This window comes from Pteronotus mesoamericanus, unplaced genomic scaffold (genome assembly GCF_021234165.1).
Source record: "Pteronotus mesoamericanus isolate MK-2021 breed Mesoamerican mustached bat unplaced genomic scaffold, CSHL_Meso_final contig_68, whole genome shotgun sequence".
NCBI classification, from domain to species: domain Eukaryota; kingdom Metazoa; phylum Chordata; class Mammalia; order Chiroptera; family Mormoopidae; genus Pteronotus; species Pteronotus mesoamericanus.
The window spans coordinates 11,086,925-11,110,447 of NW_026555234.1; the positions used below are offsets into that span (position 1 = coordinate 11,086,925).

General features: G+C 35.8%; 1 protein-coding gene across 2 annotated transcripts in view; it reads left to right on the forward strand.

Annotated features, from left to right (window-relative positions):
- The window catches only part of SLIT2 (slit guidance ligand 2), a 318,355-nt gene that overhangs the window by 217,096 nt on the left and 77,736 nt on the right, over window positions 1-23,523 (forward strand). The window contains exons 10-16 of one of the 2 annotated variants that reach the window (XM_054581986.1): window positions 4,981-5,052; window positions 5,552-5,623; window positions 12,740-12,811; window positions 17,048-17,191; window positions 17,304-17,467; window positions 18,445-18,468; window positions 22,057-22,207. In XM_054581986.1, coding sequence (XP_054437961.1) covers window positions 4,981-5,052; window positions 5,552-5,623; window positions 12,740-12,811; window positions 17,048-17,191; window positions 17,304-17,467; window positions 18,445-18,468; window positions 22,057-22,207 — 699 coding nt within the window. The remainder of the gene's footprint in view (window positions 1-4,980; window positions 5,053-5,551; window positions 5,624-12,739; window positions 12,812-17,047; window positions 17,192-17,303; window positions 17,468-18,444; window positions 18,469-22,056; window positions 22,208-23,523) is intronic. The other variant, XM_054581987.1, reaches the window with a different exon arrangement.

Genomic DNA, 23,523 nt, shown 5'->3' on the forward strand with positions numbered 1-23,523 from the left:
TTGTGCGTATTGAGTGTGTCTTTGCATTTGACTCCGCATCCACGTGAGTGCATGCATGAAAATTTTAACACTTGAAATGTCACTGCCTGAAATATGAGGTCAATAGGAACACACACTTATTTTTGTCTTGCTTTAAGTGCTTAAAGACGAAGTGGAAAAGGAGTTAATGCTACTATGAAAACATCAATTGAGTTTACACTCAGGGGAACGTGCCCTAGAATGACATCACGAGAAATAAAATAAGATTAAGGAAATGGACAATTTTCAGGAATAAGTCATGCCAGGGAAGGGATGATTGGTAATGAGTATGGGCACAGTCCTCAGGCAAAAATGCTAGTATATGCAAAGTATGTCTCTCTAGGGGCCAATATTCACTCAGCTGCTGAAGATATTTATTAAACTTACAATGTCCTGGGGACTGCAATTACTTAACAGAAATAATATCCTAGTCTAAAAGAATTCTGGGTCATTTTATGTGGAGACACATGAAGGATTTCAATGGCATTTACTACTAATGTTAGAAGTAACATTCCAGAACTAGAAAGTCTTTACTTTAGAATTGCTATGTAATAGACAAGAGAGTCCCCGAAGCCAAAGAAATATTGCCGCTTCCTCCTTTTCAAATGCTGATCTGACGTTCCTGAGGAGGAGAGTGTTTGGCTACGTTGGACAGTCCAAGATTCAGAAGCTAGAGTCATTCCACACACCCCCTTCACTCCGTTAAATCTATGTTCTGTTCTCTGGCAGCTGTTTTTGCCATTTACATTAAACGCAGATGGGGAAATTGCAAAGAACTGTCAGTTTTATTGCCGTATATAATCAGCATCTGGGCTTTATGTTACAGATACAATCCATCCAATCTCATATTTTACTGGTGCTGTAAAAACTTTTTTGAGTTTTTAAGACCCTTCCCAAATGAGGGAAAATGCTGTACTTTAACCATGTTGATTATGGAAATTGCAACCATATATACTTTTTTCCGGCCTCCATATGAATGATGTATGTGTATATGTGTTTGATATATAGTTACTGAGTTAAATGCAAATCTGTACTGCTAATTTGTTTAAAAACATACTTTGGAACCATATGTATTTATTTCATACAAGAGATCAAATTGTATCATTTTATTCAATTATATAATCTCTGTGTATGTGTGTGACTAGGCATTTTATTATATAATGCTAACTATTATCTGTATGATTACACATATACACATATATATTGCCATATTTTTATTCTTTTTCCATTTTTTTGTGAAAAAATACCATATTTTTTTCTACATCTCATAATTTTTACCAAAACATTTATAGTAGGTTTTATTTTCCTCATTTTTCAGAAAGAGAAACTGAGACACAGAGAAGCAAAGTAACTTTGCAAGGCCCTGAAAACAAATCAGTAGCAAAAACAGAATTTAATCCAAGTCTATATAAGCATTTAATCATGAAGCTACACATGTTTGTCTTTATGTATACACATATACAAAACATTAATATCTCTTGGGGAGAACTGCTTTGGCTTTGGCATGTAAATGTTATTTTGTTTAGTTTGCCAAAATAATGTAATCTGAAAAACACTGAGAATAATGCCTGAGAATTGATCACTAAGTAAGTTGAAAGTGTTATTACGATAATTTAATATCTTGTAAATGGCTTCATAACTAGTTGGAGTCTTTTAATTGCTCAACTACACTGTGTTGTATACTCTACTAATGTAGGATTTGATAGTTTTTTTATTTTCTATAACCTGAAATAAGCACCAAAAAATAATTGGTTGCAGTTCATTTTTAAGCAACTCTAAAAGTATGAAGACATGTTTGACTTATTTTTAAAAATCAGTAATTAATAAATAAGAGAAAAAATATTTGGGGATTGAGGAGGAAAGGTCTTTACTGATTAAACATACTTTCAAATTTTTTGATTGGAGCAGTTAGAAAACTGTCTCCATTTTCTTATCTCATCGAAGGTCTAACTAAAATTTCCTTATGGTTTTGATGAAGTGGTGACAGCAAATTGCTTTCACATAAACCAGGTAGATAGATAAATGGATGGATGGATGGATGGATGGATGGATGGACGGACGGACGGACGGACGGACAGAAATACTGATCGATGGATGGATGAATGGACAGATAAACAACAGACAGATGAGTGGATGGATGGACAGACAGATGGACAGAGAGATAGATGACAGGTAGACATTGATACACACACATATACTCAGTGATGAAACATTTTAGAATTGTTCACATGCAGTCTGTGGAGAAAAAGGAAAAAGGTAAGGTTCTAGCTACTTTTATATTTTTTAAAAAGGTTTTCTTATAATGTGTGGTTTATAGAATTTTCTCTCTTCCTTATTCAGTTTTCTAAATCTATTTTCATTCTGAAATTTGAAGTATTGAATTTTCTTTCTGTGAAGGACTAGCATTAGGAAGTCTCTTAATTATGGTGGATTTTATCCAGAGCATGAAAATATATCTTAGCTATTATACTATCTGTTTTTGTAACCCTGAATGTTTTTAATTAGATTCTTCATGGAACAATGGATTCATATTTATACTCTATAAGAGTCAGTAGATTCTGTGCTGTTAAAATAGAAGATAAGAGGATAGCAAAGATAGAAAATGTACATTTCATTTGCTTTTTAAAAACCTTCACCTAAAAACTATAACATTTTTCTTTATTTATAATCTGGTTTAAATATTTTTTCCCTCTGTTTTATAGGAGTAAAGATGCCATTTGAAATGTGTGTGGTTTGTAGTTTATTAAATATATTCTGGTTTTCTTATTTTCAAGGACCTGAAATTCATGAAAAGTAATTATATGAACTAGTTTTGCATTACTGTTAAGAGAAATCTACTAGTGACTAAGAATTTTTATATATTTTATAAGTAAACTTGAATATGTCTTTAACATGAAAAAAGTAATTTCTGTTTTTCAGACGAGGGATATTTTGACCAACAGTGCAGATACTAAGGACTGGATTTTACCTTTTTGTAAGAGAGAAAGGGACAGAATCTTGAAGAATAGCTCGATTTAGGGGATTGGAAAGCAAAGTCATAAATTTAGAAAAAGAAACGTAGAGTGAGAATCAGGGGAATATAGTGTCACATTCAAGGAAAGAAGGATTGTTAGCAGTGTCGAAGACTACGCTCAGTTCAAGAGCAGTAGCCACGGAGGAAGCCCGTTGCATATAGAGATTAAAGTGGTCAGAGGCTAACCCCTGAGACTGTCGACGAAAACATAATGCTGTGAAAGGGCTTTGGATCAGAAAAGGCCGAAACTTAAGCAAATTGACGCAACCTCCCAGGGGCATTTTGTTTGTTTTGATTTGATGTTCATTAATCAATAACATAAAGTATTACTAACATTCAATAAAAATGGACTGATGTATTTGACACACATAATCAATATATATTCTCATATTCATATATAAATATATAAATAGATATAAATTTTAAAATCCAAATCCAGGAAGGAAAATGGAGCCCATGCGTGGCGTTCTAGTAGAGGGATTTAATACGAGGAATGAATGAAACCCTTGTAGAATATGACACAGAAGTGAGAAAGCTGTGCCCACCCCCAGGGCTATAAAGACCTAAAAAGAAAATGATGTTATATTAAGTCAGGAGGTGGCCCCACTCATAGCCAAAATTAGGGAGAGAAGAAGCCATTGCTGAGAACCTCCCCTGAGGGGAGAATATCCTGTCATCTCCCCTCCTTCTACCTTCAGTCTCCCACCAGTATTTCCCATTGGCTGCGTTTCACAAAAACCAGTAGGAAGGTGTGCTTGGGGCTCTTGAGTCACAGAAGTCAGCTCTCCGAGATACAGAGCAGAGTAGACGAGGGGAAGAGAATTGGAAACGTTTAGCAGATGTTTGCATGGGCAGAATGAGGCTGAGAGGCAACATGTTCTGATGGACTGAAATATTTACCAGAACACTTAATGAAGTCTATGTCTTTGTTTCTTTCATAACTAGATGGGTAAATCTTGTCTTTCTCTGAGAGCAGAACTGCAGAGTAGAAAACATGAAAGTTATTTTCAACTCTCTGGTTTTAGTGCATCATAAAAATACTTCAGTTGTGTTTGAATGCACTTTGCTGCAGTGTTTTTTGCGTGAAATATGTACATAGAGAATCAACAGAGTCCAGACAGTCTTCCTGAAAATACCCGTAACACTTACGGATTTAGAATTTAAGATTTTCCTTCTTAAGAAGCGTCAAAAGTAATTGTCTGAGTGTAACAATTATTTTTTTCAACCTATAATATGATTTCTGTAGAGGACATAGAAGGTTTAAGATGTAATATTCAACAATAATTTCCTTTGTGGAAGAGCTATAATTATCGCTAAAACATGTTATATATCTATTCAGTATTTCTCCATATTTCTCTTACTGGAACTGAGGTTATTAAAATGTACCCACAACTTTGTTTCTTACAGGTACTTTCTCTGTTGTACTAAGTGGCCTTTTTGTATTGTTGACACTGTTACAGGTGTCCTCATTTTCACCCCCTCGGCCCCCTTTCGCCCAGCCCTCCTCCCCGCCCTGCCCGCCCACCCCGCCTCTGCCACACTGCGGTCTGTGTCTGTGGGCTCTGCATATATGCATGTATGTTTTTTGGCCAATCTCTTCAGTTCCCCACCCCCTTCCCCTCTGAGATCTCTCAGTCTGTTTCATGCCTCTGATCCTACTTTGTTTTGTCAGTTCATTTTGTTCATTAGATTCCACGTATAAGTAAGATATTTAATGGGCACGTAGTGCTTAAAAGCTGGGTTTTTAAAAATTTTTATAATGGCCTTGTTTTTATTCCCAATCTTACTCCACATTGAGGACACAGAACAATTAGTTTTAGTGGTCGTTTTTGAAAAAAATATTACTCACAAAGTACACCAACCTTGCTTCTTGACATGAATCCTGGGCTTGAATTAAACATATCCAAGAGCTCACGTTTCCATTTAAAAGATGAATTTTTTTATTGCAGACGTCTGGAACAGAACTCAATCAAGGTCATCCCTCCTGGAGCTTTCTCACCATATAAAAAGCTCAGAAGAATGTGAGTGAATACTATTCTGGAATATATGTAAATTTTAAAAATTTTACTGGTCATGACGATGCAAAGACACCCATTTAAGTATGGATATTTAGGTGTTTAACAGCTTAAATATTATGTAATGTGACTATTTGATTGTTAGTTCTATAATATTATAGCATTAATAGATAAACTGTGTAATATGTTAAGGTTCTCTGCAATTTAACATTTTGATTCACACCAGTGTGAATGTACATGTTTTAACAGTGTACAGTCAAATCTTAGATGTCCAATTTTCAAAAAATAAATGGTGTCTTTTATAATATTTCAGAAAATAGTCAATACTTGATTTAAAAGGATGATTTTATTTTAATTTAGGATACTTCAGATGTTTTATGTTACAAGTTTTGTACATATATTAATAGGTGTAATATTAACATGTAAAGGTAGTAAATAGCTTTCTCTTGCGGTAGTTCTCACTGACCTTCTATTTAATTTAACCTAACCCTGTTTCTAATCTTAGCGACCTGAGCAATAATCAGATCTCTGAACTGGCACCAGATGCTTTCCAAGGACTGCGCTCCCTGAACTCACTGTGAGTATCCCCACAGCCCTGAAGGAGAGCGCAATGCTTGACTTATCTGCGGCCCTGTTTTAATTTGGATTTTTAAAACATACTTCTTGAAGTTTTTGTATTATGAATTACTGATAACATTAATCATCATTAATCATTAATGAATTCCATTGTTTTCATTGAGGAATACTACCCGTCACTAACATCAGCCAGTTATTGGGGTATATATTTTAGGACCTGATAGTTTTGCTGTTTAGAGAGAAAGAGTACGAGCCCCTTTTTTGGATCATTTTTTGTTTCTGGAATAAGAGGAAAACATTTACTTGGGAATGTTCCAGTCAAAGTTGTATTTATAATTCTTAAGCCTACGGCCTCAATCTCTGGGAACAGTATCAGTCCACTTTAGAAGGAGGCTGGGGAATGGCTTGAGGCGAACAGTGAGAGATGACCACTGAGACCCGCCCCCAACTCCCTGCTTTATCACCTGAAGACTTCCCTGAAAGAACCCGCTTTCATCTCCAACAGTGCGAGGATAAAGCTTTATAGCTTTTTAATGTCAGAGGACTTTCAGGGAGATAGCTATGTAAAGTGGTTCTAAAATGAATGGATAAACGCTGTCATTTCTTCTTGTAAAAACTTTCAGAAGTCCACCAAGTACAGTAACCTTTATGTCAAATTTTAACTTTAAAATTTGAAAGTGGAGGCTGGCATGTATTTTGGAAGAGCTGATGCTTAGAGGAGGGTTCTTGCTGATGTAAATTACTGTGGAGCTCTTAGGAACTTCAGAAGTCATCAGTACCAGTGAGCATTCCAGGGAACACATGTGCAAGACCCAGATAAACACTGTGGTTTATATAACAATTTATGCTCACACTGAGAGGAGAATGAGACAGACGCTCTCACCCGGGCATATGGGATATTCAGGGTGCTGTGCCGGTCTGCTCAGCAAAGTACGATTTTCTTTGAAGAAAGAAAATTAAAAACTATCACTTCAGCAGTATCAGCTTAGGTTCGTTGTTGTTTTTTTGTGTTTTTGTTTGGGTTTTTTCGTTAGTTTGTTTTTTACTACAGGAAGTCCAAGGCTAGGAGTACAAATTGTTGACAAAAAATGTAAAACCTTGTCTCGTATGGTACTCAGGGTGGGCTGTCAGCCTTTAAAATAACACAGTTTAATGTGAAGCTCTGGTAAATCACCTACATTGTCTATAAACTACCGTGTCTACTCTGGACAATAATACTATCCAGTGTAAATGCGGACATCGCCCTCCCGGCCCTGTAAAAGGACAGAGCAATATGCTGCTTCCTTGTCGTTCAAGTATCTGTGCCTCAAAGGTAATGATTAAATGTCAAAAGAGAGAGAATGGGTTGGAGAGTTCTTATAAACTTCCCTGTGCTTCAGTTGTCCTGCCTCTAAAGTGGGGATAAGATTCCTCCCCTGCAGGCTTGGTTAAAGCAGAAAAGAAAGAAAGATGTAACAGATACGGCCTTGGCAGATTCTTCTGATGTTTATCAATTTGTATGTTTCTGGACTTGAGTTATCCCAGAGAACTCTTATGCCCCAAATCCTCAACATACATTTTTGCTCTTCTCCCATTTTTGTATTAGCCCCTTGCAAATGATTATAGTTCACTTATTCTATTTACATCCCTTCCCTAACTAGCTTCCCAGTTCCATAGAAACCTACAATCAAAGATTGTTGCATTTTGATTCTTACTGCTGCTTTTACACTTCCTACAGTCTTTTCTTGGACTCCTGTTAACTCTCATGCTCAGTATCTGGCATTTTACTACCGGGTTTCAATGAAAATGAAAATGTAGCAACCTATACTGTCTTTAAACTTGCTTAGTGTGTTAATTATCAGAGGTACATTGTTTTAATTTGTAAGTATAGCTCTCTACCATATATTGAGATAGTGAAGTCCGCCCTTAACACTTTTTACATGATAGCCATCATAATAGGTTTCTATCTCGGATATTTTTGTATTCAGTAGGAGTTCTGGCTTCCAGTAGGGCAGGAGAATCCAAAGCCTGGCCACCAGCATGACTGTATCCTACTATACTAGATAGTTTGCTACTGTCCTAGAGTTGAAACTCACAAGGGTGGAACTGGGTTTAGAATTCCTAGCCTTCCCTGCTACGAACAGGTACAGAGGAAGCCTTAAGATTTCCCTATTGTTCCAAAGAACTATAAAAAATTCTCCATCAGCATAATTGAACCCTGAGTATAGAATGCTGAATATAAGTCATGTCTGTCACTCAACTTCTCGTTCCTGGTCTTTGGACTTTTGATAGTTTAACTTCTTTTTCTTTATTATCATGTTGACCTTGTTGTATGTAAGAAAAAGGTACCCAGCCCTAGGATTGCTATACTTTTTTGTAGAAAAATCTCATCCGTATCCTACTGTTTCCTTTTTATAATGTTTTCATCTTTTTTTTTTTACGTATACTCAGTATCATCTGCACAGGTGGATTTCCTTCATCCTTGTGTTCTCTCTTTTCTCTCCCATGTACCTCATTCTCATTTGCAGTAAACATCTATTTCTTTAACACGATCTTAAAGGAAACAGAATGATTTTTTGGGAAAAAAATAGTTTCACAATGCAAATATGACCCAGCTAGCTAGTTCTCCTTTCCTACTTTTCAAGCCTACCTTTGAAGCAAAAGTCTCAAATACACAACCTACCAAATTATTTTTCCCTAATGCTTATACAGGTCTCCCACTATTTATATGCATTATACTTCCTTTTAAATTCTCAATAGGTTCAAAATATGAAACTCGTTCAGTATTCAAAATTGTTCCTTTGGATTGCTCTTCGAAGCCATACCTTATATCAGTGCATGAGACATGCAGAAATGAGAAACATTCAGAAAATAACAGTTGGGCTCAGTGTAACTGGGCATCGAGCTCAGAGCCTAGCATGTTCCAGACACACAGGAAGTGTGCAGTGTCTACTGCTGAATGACATTGGATTGAATATCCTGGACCAGTGCCATAATCTGCTCGTTTGTGTCCCTAAAGCCTCCTCTTTTCTTACCCTTGACTTTAATACCTATTAATTATTGCTTTACCCTTTCTAAATTCCTTTACCTTTGTGACCCTGACAATACAGATTTCTCTCTTCTTTGATTTTTAAAATTGTTTCTCCTGTAATTGATTTACTCTTTTAAAAAATCTATCGTCTACAGAAATGAATTTTGTGTCATGCTACATACATACCTATATCACAGGACTCCATATAAATTTAAAGTATCTTTATGCAATATAGCACCCAGGTTTATTTATTTCCTTGAGAATTGTCTTCAGTTTTGTATTATATCCAACCTCTCACTGACATCTTAAAAGGGAGGTTTTCCCCTCACTCGTATTTATCTCTCTTGTAGTATTATTTTCCTCCTTTTCAACCAGAAATTATGTACTGCTACTTGCCAAACATACTAATTATTTTGATTCTCATTTCAACTTTTTCTTCATGTATTATCACATCCATTTATTTATTTTCCAAAATTTTTTTCTTATTTTCAAAAGTAATACATGTTCATTGGAGAGAATATAAAAAATAAGAAAAAATATATTCAAATTCAAATAATCCCTGGATGGCAAATCACTTGCTATATATATATATACATACACACACACACACACACACACACACAAAATTTAAATTATGCTATAATTTAGTTCTTTATATTATACTTTGAAAAACATTTTATTAAATTTATTGAGTTGACATTGGTAATAAAATAATATACGTTTGAAGAATACAATTCTGTGATATACCACCTGTATATCGCGTCGTGTGATCACCCCCCAAAGCCAGACCTCCTCCCCTCACCATATATTTGACCCCCTGTACGCTATCCTATCTCCCCCTAATCCCCTTTCCCTCTTGTAACCACCAACTGTTAATGTGTCTCGGAATTTTTATTTGTTTTTCTTGTTTGTTCATTGTTGCTTTCAGTTTTTTATCCCACATATGAGTGAAATCATACGATTCCTGACAATTTCTATCTGGTTGATTTCACCCAGCATGATATTCTCAAGATCCATCCATTTTGTCACAAATGGCAATATTTCATCTCTTTGTTTGGCTGAGTTGCATTCCTTATATATAGGCACTACACCTTCTTTATCCAGCCATCTCTCAAAGGACGCTCTAGTTGTTTCCAAGTCTTGGCCACCGTGAATAATGCTACAATGAACATAGGAGGGCATGTATCTTTGCGAATGTTTTCAATTTTTTCCAGTAGATATCCAAGAGAGGGATTCCTGGATCACATGGTAACTCTATTCTTAATTGTATGAGGAAACACCACACTGATTTCCATAGTGGCTGTACCAGTCTACATTACCACCAGCGATGAATGAGGGCTCCCTTTTCTCTGCAACCTCTTCAACACTTGTTATTACTTATATTGCTGATTCTAGCTATTCTAATAGGTGTGAAGTGATATCTCAGTGTAGCTTTGATTTGCATTTCCCTAATAGCTAGTGAAGTTGAGCATATTTTCACGTGTCTGTTGGCCATTTACATGTCTCCTTGAGAGAAAAGTGTCACCCATTTTTTAGTAGGATTGTTTTGTTGTTGTTGAGTTGTATGAGTTCTTTACATATTTTGGATTTTAATCTCTTATCAGAGGTGTTATGTACAAATACCTTTTTCCATTCAGTTGGTTGCCTTTTTGTTTGTTGACTGTTTGTTTTTTCTGTGCAGAAACTTTTAAGTTTGATATAGTCTTACTCATTTATATTTGCTTTTACTTCCCTTCCCTTTGAGGTCAAATTCATAAAATTGTCTCTAAAACCAAGTCCATGAGTTAAGTATCTATTATTCTTTCTGTGTAATTCATTCTTTCAAGTTTTATATTTAGGTCTTTCATCTATTTGAGTTAATTTTTTTGCGTGGTGACAAAATAGCAACTTAGTTTGATTCTTTGCATGTGGCTTTCTAATTTTCCCAGCACCATTTACTGAAGAGGCTTTCTTTTCTCCACTATGTATTTTTGGCCCCTTTGTTGAAAATTATTTGCCCATATACATGTGGGTTTATTTCTGGGCTCTCAGTAATTCTATTCTATTGGTCTATGTGTCTGGTCTTTTTTTTTTTTTTTTGGTCTTGTTTTTTGCCAATATTATACTGTTTGATTATTGTTTTGTATAATTTGAAGTCAGGGTGTATGATACCTCTGGCTTCATTCTTTTTTCTCAGGATTGGTTTGGCTATTTGGAGTATCTTTTGGTTCCATACAAATCTGATTTTTTTTTTGTTCTACTTAAAAAATGCCATTGGGATTTTTATGAGGATTTCATTAAATTACATACTGCTATGGGTAATATGGCCATTTTAACTAGATTGATTCTTCCAATCCATAAATATGGAATATCTTTCCACTTTTTTGTGTCTTCTTTAATTTCTTTTAATAATTTCTTGTAGTTTTCATTGTGTAGGTTCTTCACATCCTTTGTTCAGATTATTCTAGGTTTTTTATTCTTTTTGTTGCAATTGCAAAAAGAATTGGGTTTTTTATTTTTTTCTAAAATTTTATTGTTAGTAGATAGTAACACAATGGTTTTTTGTATAATGATTTTGTATCCTGCAACTTTACTGTATTTGTCATTTCTAATGTTTTTTTGGTGGAGTCTTCAGGGTTTTCTATATAAAGAATCATGTCATCGCAAAAAGGGACAGTTTTATTTCTTCATTCCAATTTGGATGCCTTTTTTTTCTTTCTCTTATCTGATTGCTTTGGCTAGGATTTGTGGTACTACTTTGAGAGTGGGTATCCTTGTCTTGTTCCTATTCTTAGAGTAAAAGCTTTCAGTTTTTCATCATTGAGTATGATTTTAGCTGGAAGTTTGTCTTATATGACCTTTATTATGTTTAGGCACTTTACTTCTATACCCATTTGATTGAGTGTTTTAATCATAAATGGATGTCATAGCTAGTAAAATGTTTTTTCTGCATCTATTGATATGATCATATGGTTTTTATCCTTTATTTTGTTAATGTGGTATATCACAATGATCAATTTACATATGTGGATATTATGCTTTTTTAACATTATATCATGAACACTTTCATGTCACTAAATATTCATTAAAACATGACTGGCACATTTTAATTTTTCATTGTTGTAAATTATGCCCTGATTAATATTTTGTACATAAAATACAGTTTATCTCTGATTATTTTCTTAATCTCCTCAGTGAAACTACTATGTAAAAATTTATATAAACTTTTGTATGACTCTTAATATATGTTGCCAGATTGTCATCCTAAAATATGATTGCCATCTTTTCCTGTACATAATTGTGGTTTTCTACTTTTGGGGGCTAAAAACATATAGCCAACATTACAGACCTATTATTACTAACTGATGTGATGCATCAACCATATTCATTCATTTGCTGTTGAAATACCCTTATTTCACCCTCTTTGTTAATGTATGCCTTAATTAGTTCCTCTGGTAATTTACTTTTTGTTTCACTCATCATACAGTGTTCATTCTCAATCCAAGTAGAACATCACTGTGTGCCGAAACCTATGGTAGGCACCAGGTATACTGAGAGGATTAAGTCGTTCATGGTCTTTGCACGTAGTGGCTGATCAGGAGTGGGTACCGTGAGGATGCATTTCTGTTCATATTTCTTTGGGGTACCTACGTTTAAAAAAACTCCTCTGTATTAATGATCACTGTCTTCACAGATCTTACCTTTTTTCAAGGATACACATTGTATATCTAAAATGTGGATGGAGTTCCTTTTTATTTACCAACATAAGCCCAAAACTCATCCCTTCAGTGAGCAATGGATTCCATATTTAGCATTCACTTTTGTTACATGCATCTGCTGTCATTACATGTGAACTGTGCATGTATGTGTGTGTGTAAAAAATATGACAATTTAGCAGTGGACAGTTCTGTGAGAGGACAACAGAATTTTGAAATGTGTTCATTTTGTTAATTTTCCCTTGTTTTTCAATGTTTTATAAACTTTCTATCATAAGCATGTATCTGTGTATAGAGTGCTTGTGAACCTTCAATATGCTGAATATATACATGTTGGATTAATTTGTTGCGCTGGTTTGGTGTCTAGTTTTTTTTTTTCTTTTAAACAATGTTTTGTTTTGTTTTTTTCCAGTGTTCTCTATGGAAATAAAATCACAGAACTCCCAAAAAGTTTATTTGAAGGATTATTTTCCTTACAGCTACTGTAAGTATTCCATTGTTTCTGATCTGTTGAACCAGATATTATAGTTTAGTTAGTCTGCTATCTCGTATTTTCATGGAGGCTTCAGAAAAATTTGGCCCAAAATCGCATAGTTAAATGAAGTGAAAAAGATTAGCCTACTGGAACTAACATTGTTGATGGTTATTTATTTGAAGACACACCATTTTGAAGTTGTCCCAAAACCTTTCTCTCCACACTGTCACAAATACATGCATCCTGTCTGCCCTGTCATTTAAAGCTCTTACAACCCTTGCCCTCTGTGAAACTTCTCTGGTTCGATTTAATAATCCTTGGAGAGAGACATAGGGATGTGTTTATTCCTTTGTGCAAAGAATCTGCAAGAATGATGAATAACATCCCCCAACATAAAATGGTGTACAGGAGGCCAGAACACAGCAATAACACTCAAACTAATCTTTAGTGAGAGATTTACCTGTAAATCCTTGGATTATATCTTTAAAGACCACTCTGCTTAAACAATAGCCACTTCTCCTTTGCCTCAAAGGAACTATTTACTATACATAGTTACACGGCTAAGACATGACCCCAGGTGTTTTAATTAATGCTTATATGAAAAGGAAATTGGAAAAATATGCTAGCATTAAGATCATGATTGCTGGATCATCAAATTCTGTGCAAATCGCCAAACACCGACAGAGTTACCTCATTTAGAACACACACTAGCCTAGCTGCTGTGGATGCAAAGGTGAGTAGGATGTAATTACTTCTCTCAGCTAGTTCAGTCAGCCTACTTTAAGATTTTTAAATTTGTGGTTTGACTTGTATGTGGAATCCAAAGAATAATGTAAACAAATGAACAAAACCGAAACAGACTCATAGATACAGAAAACAGACTGATGGATGTCAGAGGGGAAGGGGCGTGGGGAACTGGCTGAAAAAGGTGAAGGGATTGAGAAGCACAGATTGGTAGCTACAAACGAATCCTGGGGATGTAAGTCCAGCACAGGGAATATAGTCAGTAATAGTGTAATAACTATGTATGTCACCAGGTGGGTACTGGAAATATCAGGGGACCACTTTATAAAGTGTATGATTGTCTTAACAATTTAACACCTGAAACAAATGCAAAATAATATTGAATATAAAATGTAATTGAAAAAAATAACTTTAATAGAAAAATCATTAACATAAAAAAATTTTAATTTAGAATATTATTTTCTCTTTTGGGTATATGCATTTATTTTTTGGTGTTGATGTTTATATCATTTGTGTGGTAAAAAAAAAAATTATTCCTAATTCCACAAACTTCCCAAATACAGATATTTTTTCTTACTTGATAAATATGTGTTCATAATTATATTCTATTATTCATGTTTTAAACTTTCCATTATTATCTAGGAATGTATTTGATATCACACCCCAGTTTTTACACAGGCACACACACAAATGAAGCAAATTATTAACCGGCATTTACCCTTCCTATGCCCAGTAGTGTTCATTATTTCTCCATTCCATCTCTCCAACAAACTGATGAGCCAAGGCAAATACTGATCTTTCTTACCTAAGGACTTTGGGTTTCAAATGATTTTTTTAGCCCTCACATTGGAGTTAGCAAATACTGTTGCTGATCATTTATTCAGTGATTCTATATACGTTCCCTCAGCCTCGTGTTTTATCTCTATACTAAGGCCCTTTCATAAGCCTTCCAGAGCTAAAGAGGCATGGTTGTCTCTTTACAGCTTACTGAGAACTTGATTAAGCATCTTAGATCTGCTTCAAGGAATGTAGTATTTGGGAGGAGAAGTAAGTAAATGGGAGGAACTAAATAAATTAGTGTCCAATACTTTTTTCCCTTGATTTTTGGACCATATAAATTTAAAGTACAAAATGGTCAGAAGAGCACCTTCTTCAGTTGTCCTCCAGGACCCTTCCTTGTTTCTTGCCCTTGATGTTCTGTGCTCTAATTTCTTCCTGTGGGTAGCTGACGAACTAGGGAATAAGGTCTATGGAACTTGTGTTGTGGAGGAATGGTATTAACCAGTCCATACCTCAATCCAGGCCTCTGAGCTTTTAAGAAAGTATGATGTAGAACACAGAGAAGGCCAACACTTAGGCCCCTGCAGGGGAATAAAAAAGAAAAGAGTGCAGCAAAGAAAATCACCATGAGGAAGTCATAGCTTTGCACATGCATGGAACACCTGAAAAAGCAAGCAAGTAGAACAGAAATGCCATTATGTTAATTAGAGATTCTTGTGGTCAAAGGGAAAACATTTTCAGAGTGTTAAATAATAAGGCATTCAGACCCAAGCTGCATAGCACATACATATTTTTTGAGGTACAAAATATTTGTTGAAGTCCTAAGTATCAAAGCACTGAGCTAAATGTGGATAGACAAAAAGAAATATCAAAGAAATTTCCCGCCCACTGAGGACTGTTTGGGCAAAGTGGGCCTCCCTGAGAGAGGTGACAAGACTAAGTCTTATTGGTACATGGATAGACTCATCTGTGGTAGATGCAAGAGCTCTGGGACTTGTCAGCCTTCTCGGAGTCTGTTCACCCGGGCAAGATGGAGTGAGAGGGATTTCACATGGGATCCGATCACCCAGTGTTCTTCTTCCTCATTCGCCAGTCCCCTAGCTATGTTACCTTGCCTCAAAGTCTTAAGGCCAATTCTGTTTTCATACTAGAGAAATGAAAGAGAAATAATGACATCTATTGAGCATTTTCTCTGTGCCAGATGCAGTATCTGAATTATTGAATTCAGTTTCTCACAGCACTCATTATTGCCAACTCAGAGTAGCTAAGACAATAAATTCAATAAATAACTTGTTGACTGAAAAAAAAAAAGGCTAAGTACCACGGAATAACTTCTTTTGGAAACTAGGGGAAGAATACTGTAGTTGGGCAGAAGACATATTATAGAAAATGTGGACTTTCTGTGAGGCCTTGATAGTCCAGATGTTTGAGAAAAGTAGAGAGTAGGGCACGTATATTCCCAAAGGTGAGTCCAAAGGACTAAAGTTCAGACACAATCCTTTAGCATCTATGAGAATGTTTGCCAATGTATGATCTGTAAGCCATGGTTCTGAAAAATATTGATGTAGAATATTAATCCACATATGAGAAATTAATGAGTTTGTGGCCTGTTGTGTTAAACTAAGTTAAGCAGGTATTTATGATGCAAAATGAGGGCCTTTAATATGGTAATGTACCATATCCTTCTCCAAGAAGATTGTGCACTTTTCACTTAACAACAAATGTTTACTGAGCACCTAGTACATGCTAGGCACCTGGGAAACATCCAGGAACAAAATAGACAAATATCCCTGCTGTCTGGAGCTTATGCCCTTGGGGAAAGGGACATGCAAATGACAGTCAGCGAGAACATAATAAATAAGTAAATCACATGTAACAGGTGGAAATAAGTGCTTAATGAAATGGAAGAAGTAGATCAAAATAAATGAACTGAGAGTGCTAGGGATTGGGGAGGGGCAAAGAGAGGCCTACCGGTTGAAAGAGAGCGGTCAGGGTAGGCTGAACTGAGAAGGTAAGATTTGAGCAGACTCAAAGAAGCAAGGTAGTTAGCCAGGCAGACAGCTGGGAGGCCACTCCAAGCAGAGAAGGGAGTCTGGCAAGGAGGCCTGTGTGGCTGGAACTGAAATAGCCCAGAGGGGAGAACTTGGAGGTCGCGAGTTCAGAAGAGGGCACAAAGATCTTATTGAGTGATAGAGGCTAGTGTCAGGACTTTGATTTTATTCAGAGCACAGTGGGAGTTGTTGCAGGGTTCGGAGAGAGGAGCAATGTGATTAGGTCTGTGTTTTAGGAGACCAGATCACATCACTCTGTCTTCTGTTGTGGGAACAGACTGAACTTCTCTTTCATAGATCAGTTCAATGGACGAAGGTTTCATGGCACTTTTTTTTCCCTTTGATGGCATCCTTGACAGCAGAGGCTGGGTCTCATCCACCTTTGCCCACTGCACTACCTCTACACCTTCTAGACAATTTGTTTAATCATGTTTTATTAAATAAGTGTGTAAATATCTCTAGATTGGGGCATTCCTTAGACAGCATGGGCCCTGCTTTATCTGCTATTGGTCCAGATCTTCAGCCTGGGATACCTGAGTTATGACAGTATAAATGTCAGTGTTGAGGGCAGAAGAAATGTGTTTCTTGGTTGGGTTTTCCCAAGGACAGAATCTCAAAAGTAAGATAAGGAGATGCCACACTTTAATTCTACAACTATTTAATCAAACAGATTGTTGAATGCCAACAAGATAAACTGCCTTCGGGTAGATGCCTTCCAGGATCTGCACAACTTGAACCTTCTGTCCTTATATGACAACAAGCTTCAGACCATCGCAAAGGGGACCTTTTCACCTCTCCGGGCCATTCAGACCATGTGCGTATATGCGACTTGGGTGGAGTTTGATGACCCTTGTTTTCACTCTGAACTTCAGAGCTGAGCTCCTTGCAAGTCCCATATAAAAGTGTTCTGTATGTGTTTCTGAAAGGCATTTGGCCCAGAACCCCTTTATTTGTGACTGCCATCTCAAGTGGCTGGCGGATTACCTCCACACCAACCCTATCGAGACCAGTGGTGCACGCTGCACCAGCCCTCGGCGTCTGGCAAACAAAAGAATTGGACAGATCAAAAGCAAGAAATTTCGTTGTTCAGGTAATTTCTTACCTCACGTGATATTTCCCATGTTACCAAAAACAGTGGTTATGGGACACCTAGAGACAGCTGGCCTTTGCCTGAACTACCAAACATTATGCAATCACACTTCTTTGTCTTTTTTTCTTACATAAATTAAAAATAAAGAGGGTCATAAACACAATTCATATAGGCTTCCTATGTGTAACATTTTTTTAACACTATATGAAACAGAAGAAATAGGCTACTGGCCAAGAAAAAAATGATGCATGGTTACTTCATACTGTATTCCCAGGGAGCCAGCATAACAGGGGCCTTTTAGTTAACTCACAATGCCTTTTAAGCCTGTTAAGTTTCATGTCTGTGGTATTATTCTCCATTGAGAAACTTAAGGTAATTAATCATGTTTTCATTGCTTCAGGAAATGAACTGAGACTTGGTTACGTGATTGCTCAGGCTGAGAAGTAGGGGAAAATCTCCCGATCCCTTACTGAATACTGCTTTCTCATTTTTGCATTCTCTTATTTTGAGTAGGACTATGAGGCTACATTTTTTCCCCCCAAAGGTCATCTTTTAACATGTTGGGAATATTACATTTATTTATAGAAAGCCAAGCATAAATGCATTTTGTTAATATTAAATAGAAGGCTTACTTCATTGAAACTTACAATTTGCTTTGGTCTAATCTTTTCTATTTTCTTATAATAAAATATATTCTGTATTGTTTGAGCAGTATGCTACCTAACTATTCCAGACCTATTTCACATTCAACAGTTAATTCACACTAAAAAGCTAATATCAAGACAAAGCTGGTTATTGTCCATGATTCTAGATGTTACTACTCACTATACATTGTTATACTTCAGCCCCTGCTGAAAATATACGTTTTCACTTAAGTATCTGTGGTAACTTTAGTCCATTCTTAATCTAATATAACTCATATCTCTGCTTGCTGACATTCAGGTGCATATTCTATTTTTTTCTCTTTTTTTATTTAGCTAAAGAACAGTATTTCATTCCAGGTAGGTTTGCTCGGTAGTAGGACTAACTGCAGATACCCTTTCCTCACCTTATAAAATATAGCTTCTAAAACTTTGATATGCATGCTTTTGAAAGTACAGTGGGTACTGTGTAGATAGATTTACTTTTGCATAGATCACTTATAGCTGTTTCCTGAACACCTGACCTTTGCATGCAGCTTCTGATGTTAAATATATATATTATTAAACTCCCACCTTTTCCCTCCCTCCCTCTCTCACTTTGGCACATTATCTAAAATTTCTCACAGTAGCTAAAATGTTTGAACCTATGGCTTTCTACTTAAATCATTTTCTCTCCTTACATTATATACCTGATCTCAACCTGTTTTTAAAATATAGCTTACGAGCTGGTTTTAAAGACAGAGACCTTTCTGTTGTCAAAGAGCTAGTTCTTCATGAAATCAGCTGCAAACACACACGCAGTCGTGGTTTTCCGTCATGGAACATATTTTTTATTGGTTTTATATTTATATTAAAGGAGCGTCCCTTAATTTTTGCTTGACTTTGCTTACTGTTGCTTCACTTTTTATACAAAAGCATCAGCTTCCTGCTGATTGACATGCAGCTGTACTTTCTCTCTGACACAACACTCTGGCCCTGCTGGAGCCAGAGTGTAGCTCCACAGAAGCAACCGTGACATCCACCCACAAAGCATCAGAAGTTCATGGGCACTAAGTACCTTGAATAATTCAGGCCAATGAAGGAAATTTTCTTAGAGAAGTAATGAAAATGTTTTAGCATTACACTCTTAACGCTGTTGTTAAGGCTGAAGATTCTAGAACTAGCTCTTTGAAATATGTTTCTTGACTTATTTTTTTTCTTGCTTGCCAATTGTGTAAAATGCCTCTTGACTTGTTTGTTTTAAAACCATTATATTAAAAATAATATATATATGTATGTTAAGTAGTAATTGATTTGCCACATTTACCATGTCCTGGTATATTCTAGACTATAATGTATTTTAACATTTATAAACAAAGATACTTTATATAGTATTAGTGTGTAAAACCATACCTATTTTTTTAAAGAACTCTGGTTTTGGTCTCTATTTCAAAGAGATAGGTGTTGCTTGCCATTCTTGAGTTATGATTTGAATAATGTTATGCATTTGACAGATTTTGTTTTATTACCTATTTTAAGCTTGAGTGACCAATAATATTTTAGCCATTATACTGGCAGCATAAGAATTAGCATGTCAAAAAAAGTAACATGTTGAACAGAGATTGATTGGTTTACCTTATTTTTACCTAGAAAGTCATCTGATAACTATTACTTACTCAGAAAAAGTTCTGTTCTAAACATCAGAACACCTATAGGATAAAACAATATTACTTAAATCCCAAAATTATAACAGTTAATATAATTGTTAGTAAATTACTCAATTACATTTAAATATACTTTATTATTTACTATTACATTACATATTTTATTTTAAATATTTATTTATTACATAATATTTTAAATATAATTCATTAATAATTTAGAAAATACTACTTTCAATTCACCAAATAAAGACAAGCGTCAGGTTGTTTTCATAAATTCTAATGCATTTTTGCCCAGTTATTGACAGCAGCCAAAATCGATATTAGAAAATACCTTTTATATCGGATATCATGACTTAATTGTCAGTTTATGAGAATTCAATTTACATTATTTAAAACAATAATTTTAGAAGTCAGGACTCAGAAGAATTCTTTGGTCCTGCTCTCCCTTTTTTTCCGGATTTTGATGAAAATTCGAGCATACCTAAAGAGTCACCACAAAATAAAAATCATTGTCATTGTACAGAAGATGAATTACTTTAAATGTAAGATACCTAGTGTGCCTATTACTTAGACTTTGTTCCCAGTATTTTCTTATTTTAAGTTTAAAACAAAAGCTTAAACCACAGTACAACAGATTTTCAATAAATGTCATGGCATTAATTTCCAAATGTAATGAAGCTATTATATTCAGCTTTGCAAGTTTTTTATCCGATTCCATTTGAACTGAATAACATCATTTGTAAAATGGAAAAGTGATTACAAAGCATGTGAGCCATAACCTAAGGATTAATCCAGACATGCTGACGACAGTCCTTGAAGATCTCCATGTAGTTTTACACGTTTGCTTGCCTCCCACCATTCTGTCTGGCATTCTAGATACCACAATGATAACGCAAAAGAATATCCATCTTGCAGAGTTCCTCTTTTAAAGGAATTGACCAGAACTTAATTTGTGCTATGCATCTTGGCTGCCATTGCTTTTCCTATAAGACCACTATGCTTCAAAAAAAATATTACAAAAGTTTACAAAGCATGACAATTCCCATCCTACCATACCATTGCCCAATAATTGCCACAGTAAGGAAAGAAGAAAGAGACCTTAGTTTTATATATATATATACACATGCCTATAACCTTAATTGGGATTACTGTCTTTCCTTCCTTCTTGGTGATCTTTACTTTTACAGGAGTTCACCTTTTGGGCTGTAAGTAATGTATCTGATCTGAAACATAATGTCCCCCCTTTTCAATCCTGGTTGTACCTACCTACTCCTAGTCTTGGTCTTTTGCGCCTTCTTTTTCTCAAGAAGAAACCACAGATCTTTTGAGCTTCTCTGTTGTCCTTGTAGCGCACGTCCAACTTCTTCTGGATGTTGTTCCCGAACGCTGTTGTTTCCATTCTGCAGTTCTGAGGAACAGCGGAGGCACCTTTCAGTGTAGCCCCTTCTTTGTGTTTCCAGGAAACCTTCGGTAGTAATACTCTTACTATGGTCATACACATTCTGCGGGAAGAATGCATGTCATGTAAACAGTATTACATTTCCAGAACGTCTGTAGCTTTTCTCCTGCTTCCCTTCATCCTTCCTCTCCGTCTTCCCCTTGGCCTAGTGGATGGTGTAGTGATTATGTAGCGAGATTTTCTGTTGTGCTTGATCTAACCATGTGGTTGCCAGGTATGAGTAAAACATGGTTCCGTCAAGCACCATGGAACGTCACGCAGCTTTCTACAGCATGACAAGCTGCTGAGGCTTAAATCAGGATGTACTGGTCTCTCTTTATAAAATCAAAATGAAAAAAAGAGGGCTTTTTGGGCATTTCTGGAGATTATGTGAGAGGGGGAGAATAATAAAAGACCATAGAAAATTTAAAAACCTGAGTACATCTATCTGCCTTGAAAGCCCTAATTTTAAATGATATATAGGGATATGTTTATAACTGGATACATTTTAAATTCTTGACACCGAGAAAAAAATAATCTTTTTAACAATTAATAGCCAATGTGTGATTCGCTGTCAAATAGGCTAGAATGGCTCATAACTGGATCAGCAGAAAGTACAGCTGTGAAAAGCTCATCTCTCTTAATGTTTTCCTGTCCTGTGAATCTAGTTACTCTTTTTTTTCCAGCAAATTCCAAGCCCTTGTTTTAACCCTCTCCTGACATCCATTGACCAAATACCCCTAAGTTGTCTCCCTGCTGCATAATCTATAGATATCCTCCTTTTTTCTTCCTACAAATTAACAAACATTCTATCCTGTAGACTGAGTATCTTTCTGTTTTATTTTTCTTGGCTTGAATCCTCAATAGGTACAGAAGATTATCGATCAAAATTAAGTGGGGACTGCTTTGCAGATCTGGCTTGCCCTGAAAAGTGCCGCTGTGAAGGGACCACAGTTGATTGCTCCAATCAAAAGCTCACCAAAATCCCAGACCACATTCCCCAGTACACGGCAGAACTGTAAGTTCCTCTTCCCACTAAACTCAGGTGGGGCGGGAGGTGACGAGAGCATCAAAGCATTGGAATCTCGGTCTTGCCCTTTTATTCTCAATAACTACATTCGTCTTAAGTAATATACGTTGATGTAGCTCTTCTATGTGCAAGGATATTTTAAAGGCTATCTTACTTCATCTTTTTGGCCCAAGATACAATTACAGAAATTCAGTTAGCGCTTAATAATACTATGAATAATAGCATTCATGCGATACTTATTTCTTGAGCATTATATTTGCCAAACCCACATCTGAACAATTAACAGATTTTTTTTTTATTGTTGTTCAAGTACAGTTGTCTCTATTTTCCCTTTCCACTCTCCTTGGCCCCAATTAACAGGTTCGTAGCATATTTAGTCTTTTCAGCAACCCAATAAAGTAGTTTGAGAATCGTCATTTTGAATCTCTTTGTTCATTGGGAATTCAGAGTCTTTTTTTATCTGCTTTACTACCTCACTGACTCATGGCTGCAAGGGTTTGGTGATTGTCAAGTACAAAGCACAAAGGCTAGCGTAGCAGGAAGGGCTGAAAGGGTGTGCTCAGATTTATATTTATAACCCCCGCAAAGGGCCTGGCACATGCTGGGATCGTTTATAGGTATTATGGCCATGTACGGTTTGCCTTTACTGACTTTATTTATAGAAGTGAGACATTTAATGTTAGTGTTATAAAAACCCAAGAAAAACCTGGTGAAATCTCATCATTTTCTGATCATTTTAGCCATGTTTATGTCTGGTACCATCTGGTATTTGTCATTATCCACTTTGCATAGTTGGTTGTCTTTCTCTGCATGTACAATCCTTCAACTAGATTATAGCCCCTTAATGACTGGCGTTGTGTTTCATAGTTTATCCCCCACTGTGTCTATACTCATGCCTGTTACTTAATGAATATTAAGCAATTTGAATAATTAAAAATAATGTAATGCTTTCAAAGAGATGACAGAAACTAACTGCCCTGTGATTATAGTGATGGTTTTTTATTCCTGTTAGTTCAGAAAGCTTATTTCATAGCGACAGGACTCTTAGAAACTCATGCAGATCATGCAGTTAAACCCCAAACTCTATTTTTGTATTCATGTAGGGAGTTATGCTTATTTCCAATAATACTAAAAACTACAATTCAAATCATATCTTCCAGCATATAATATGTTAAGTATGCTTACTTGTCAGTCAAGAATTGTATTAGAAACTAGTGTCTAATTTATTTTTCAGCAGAAGTCATGTTTGTGTGTTAAGAAATTAAGGATTTTTAAAAATTATACATTTAAAAATCAGCACTTGG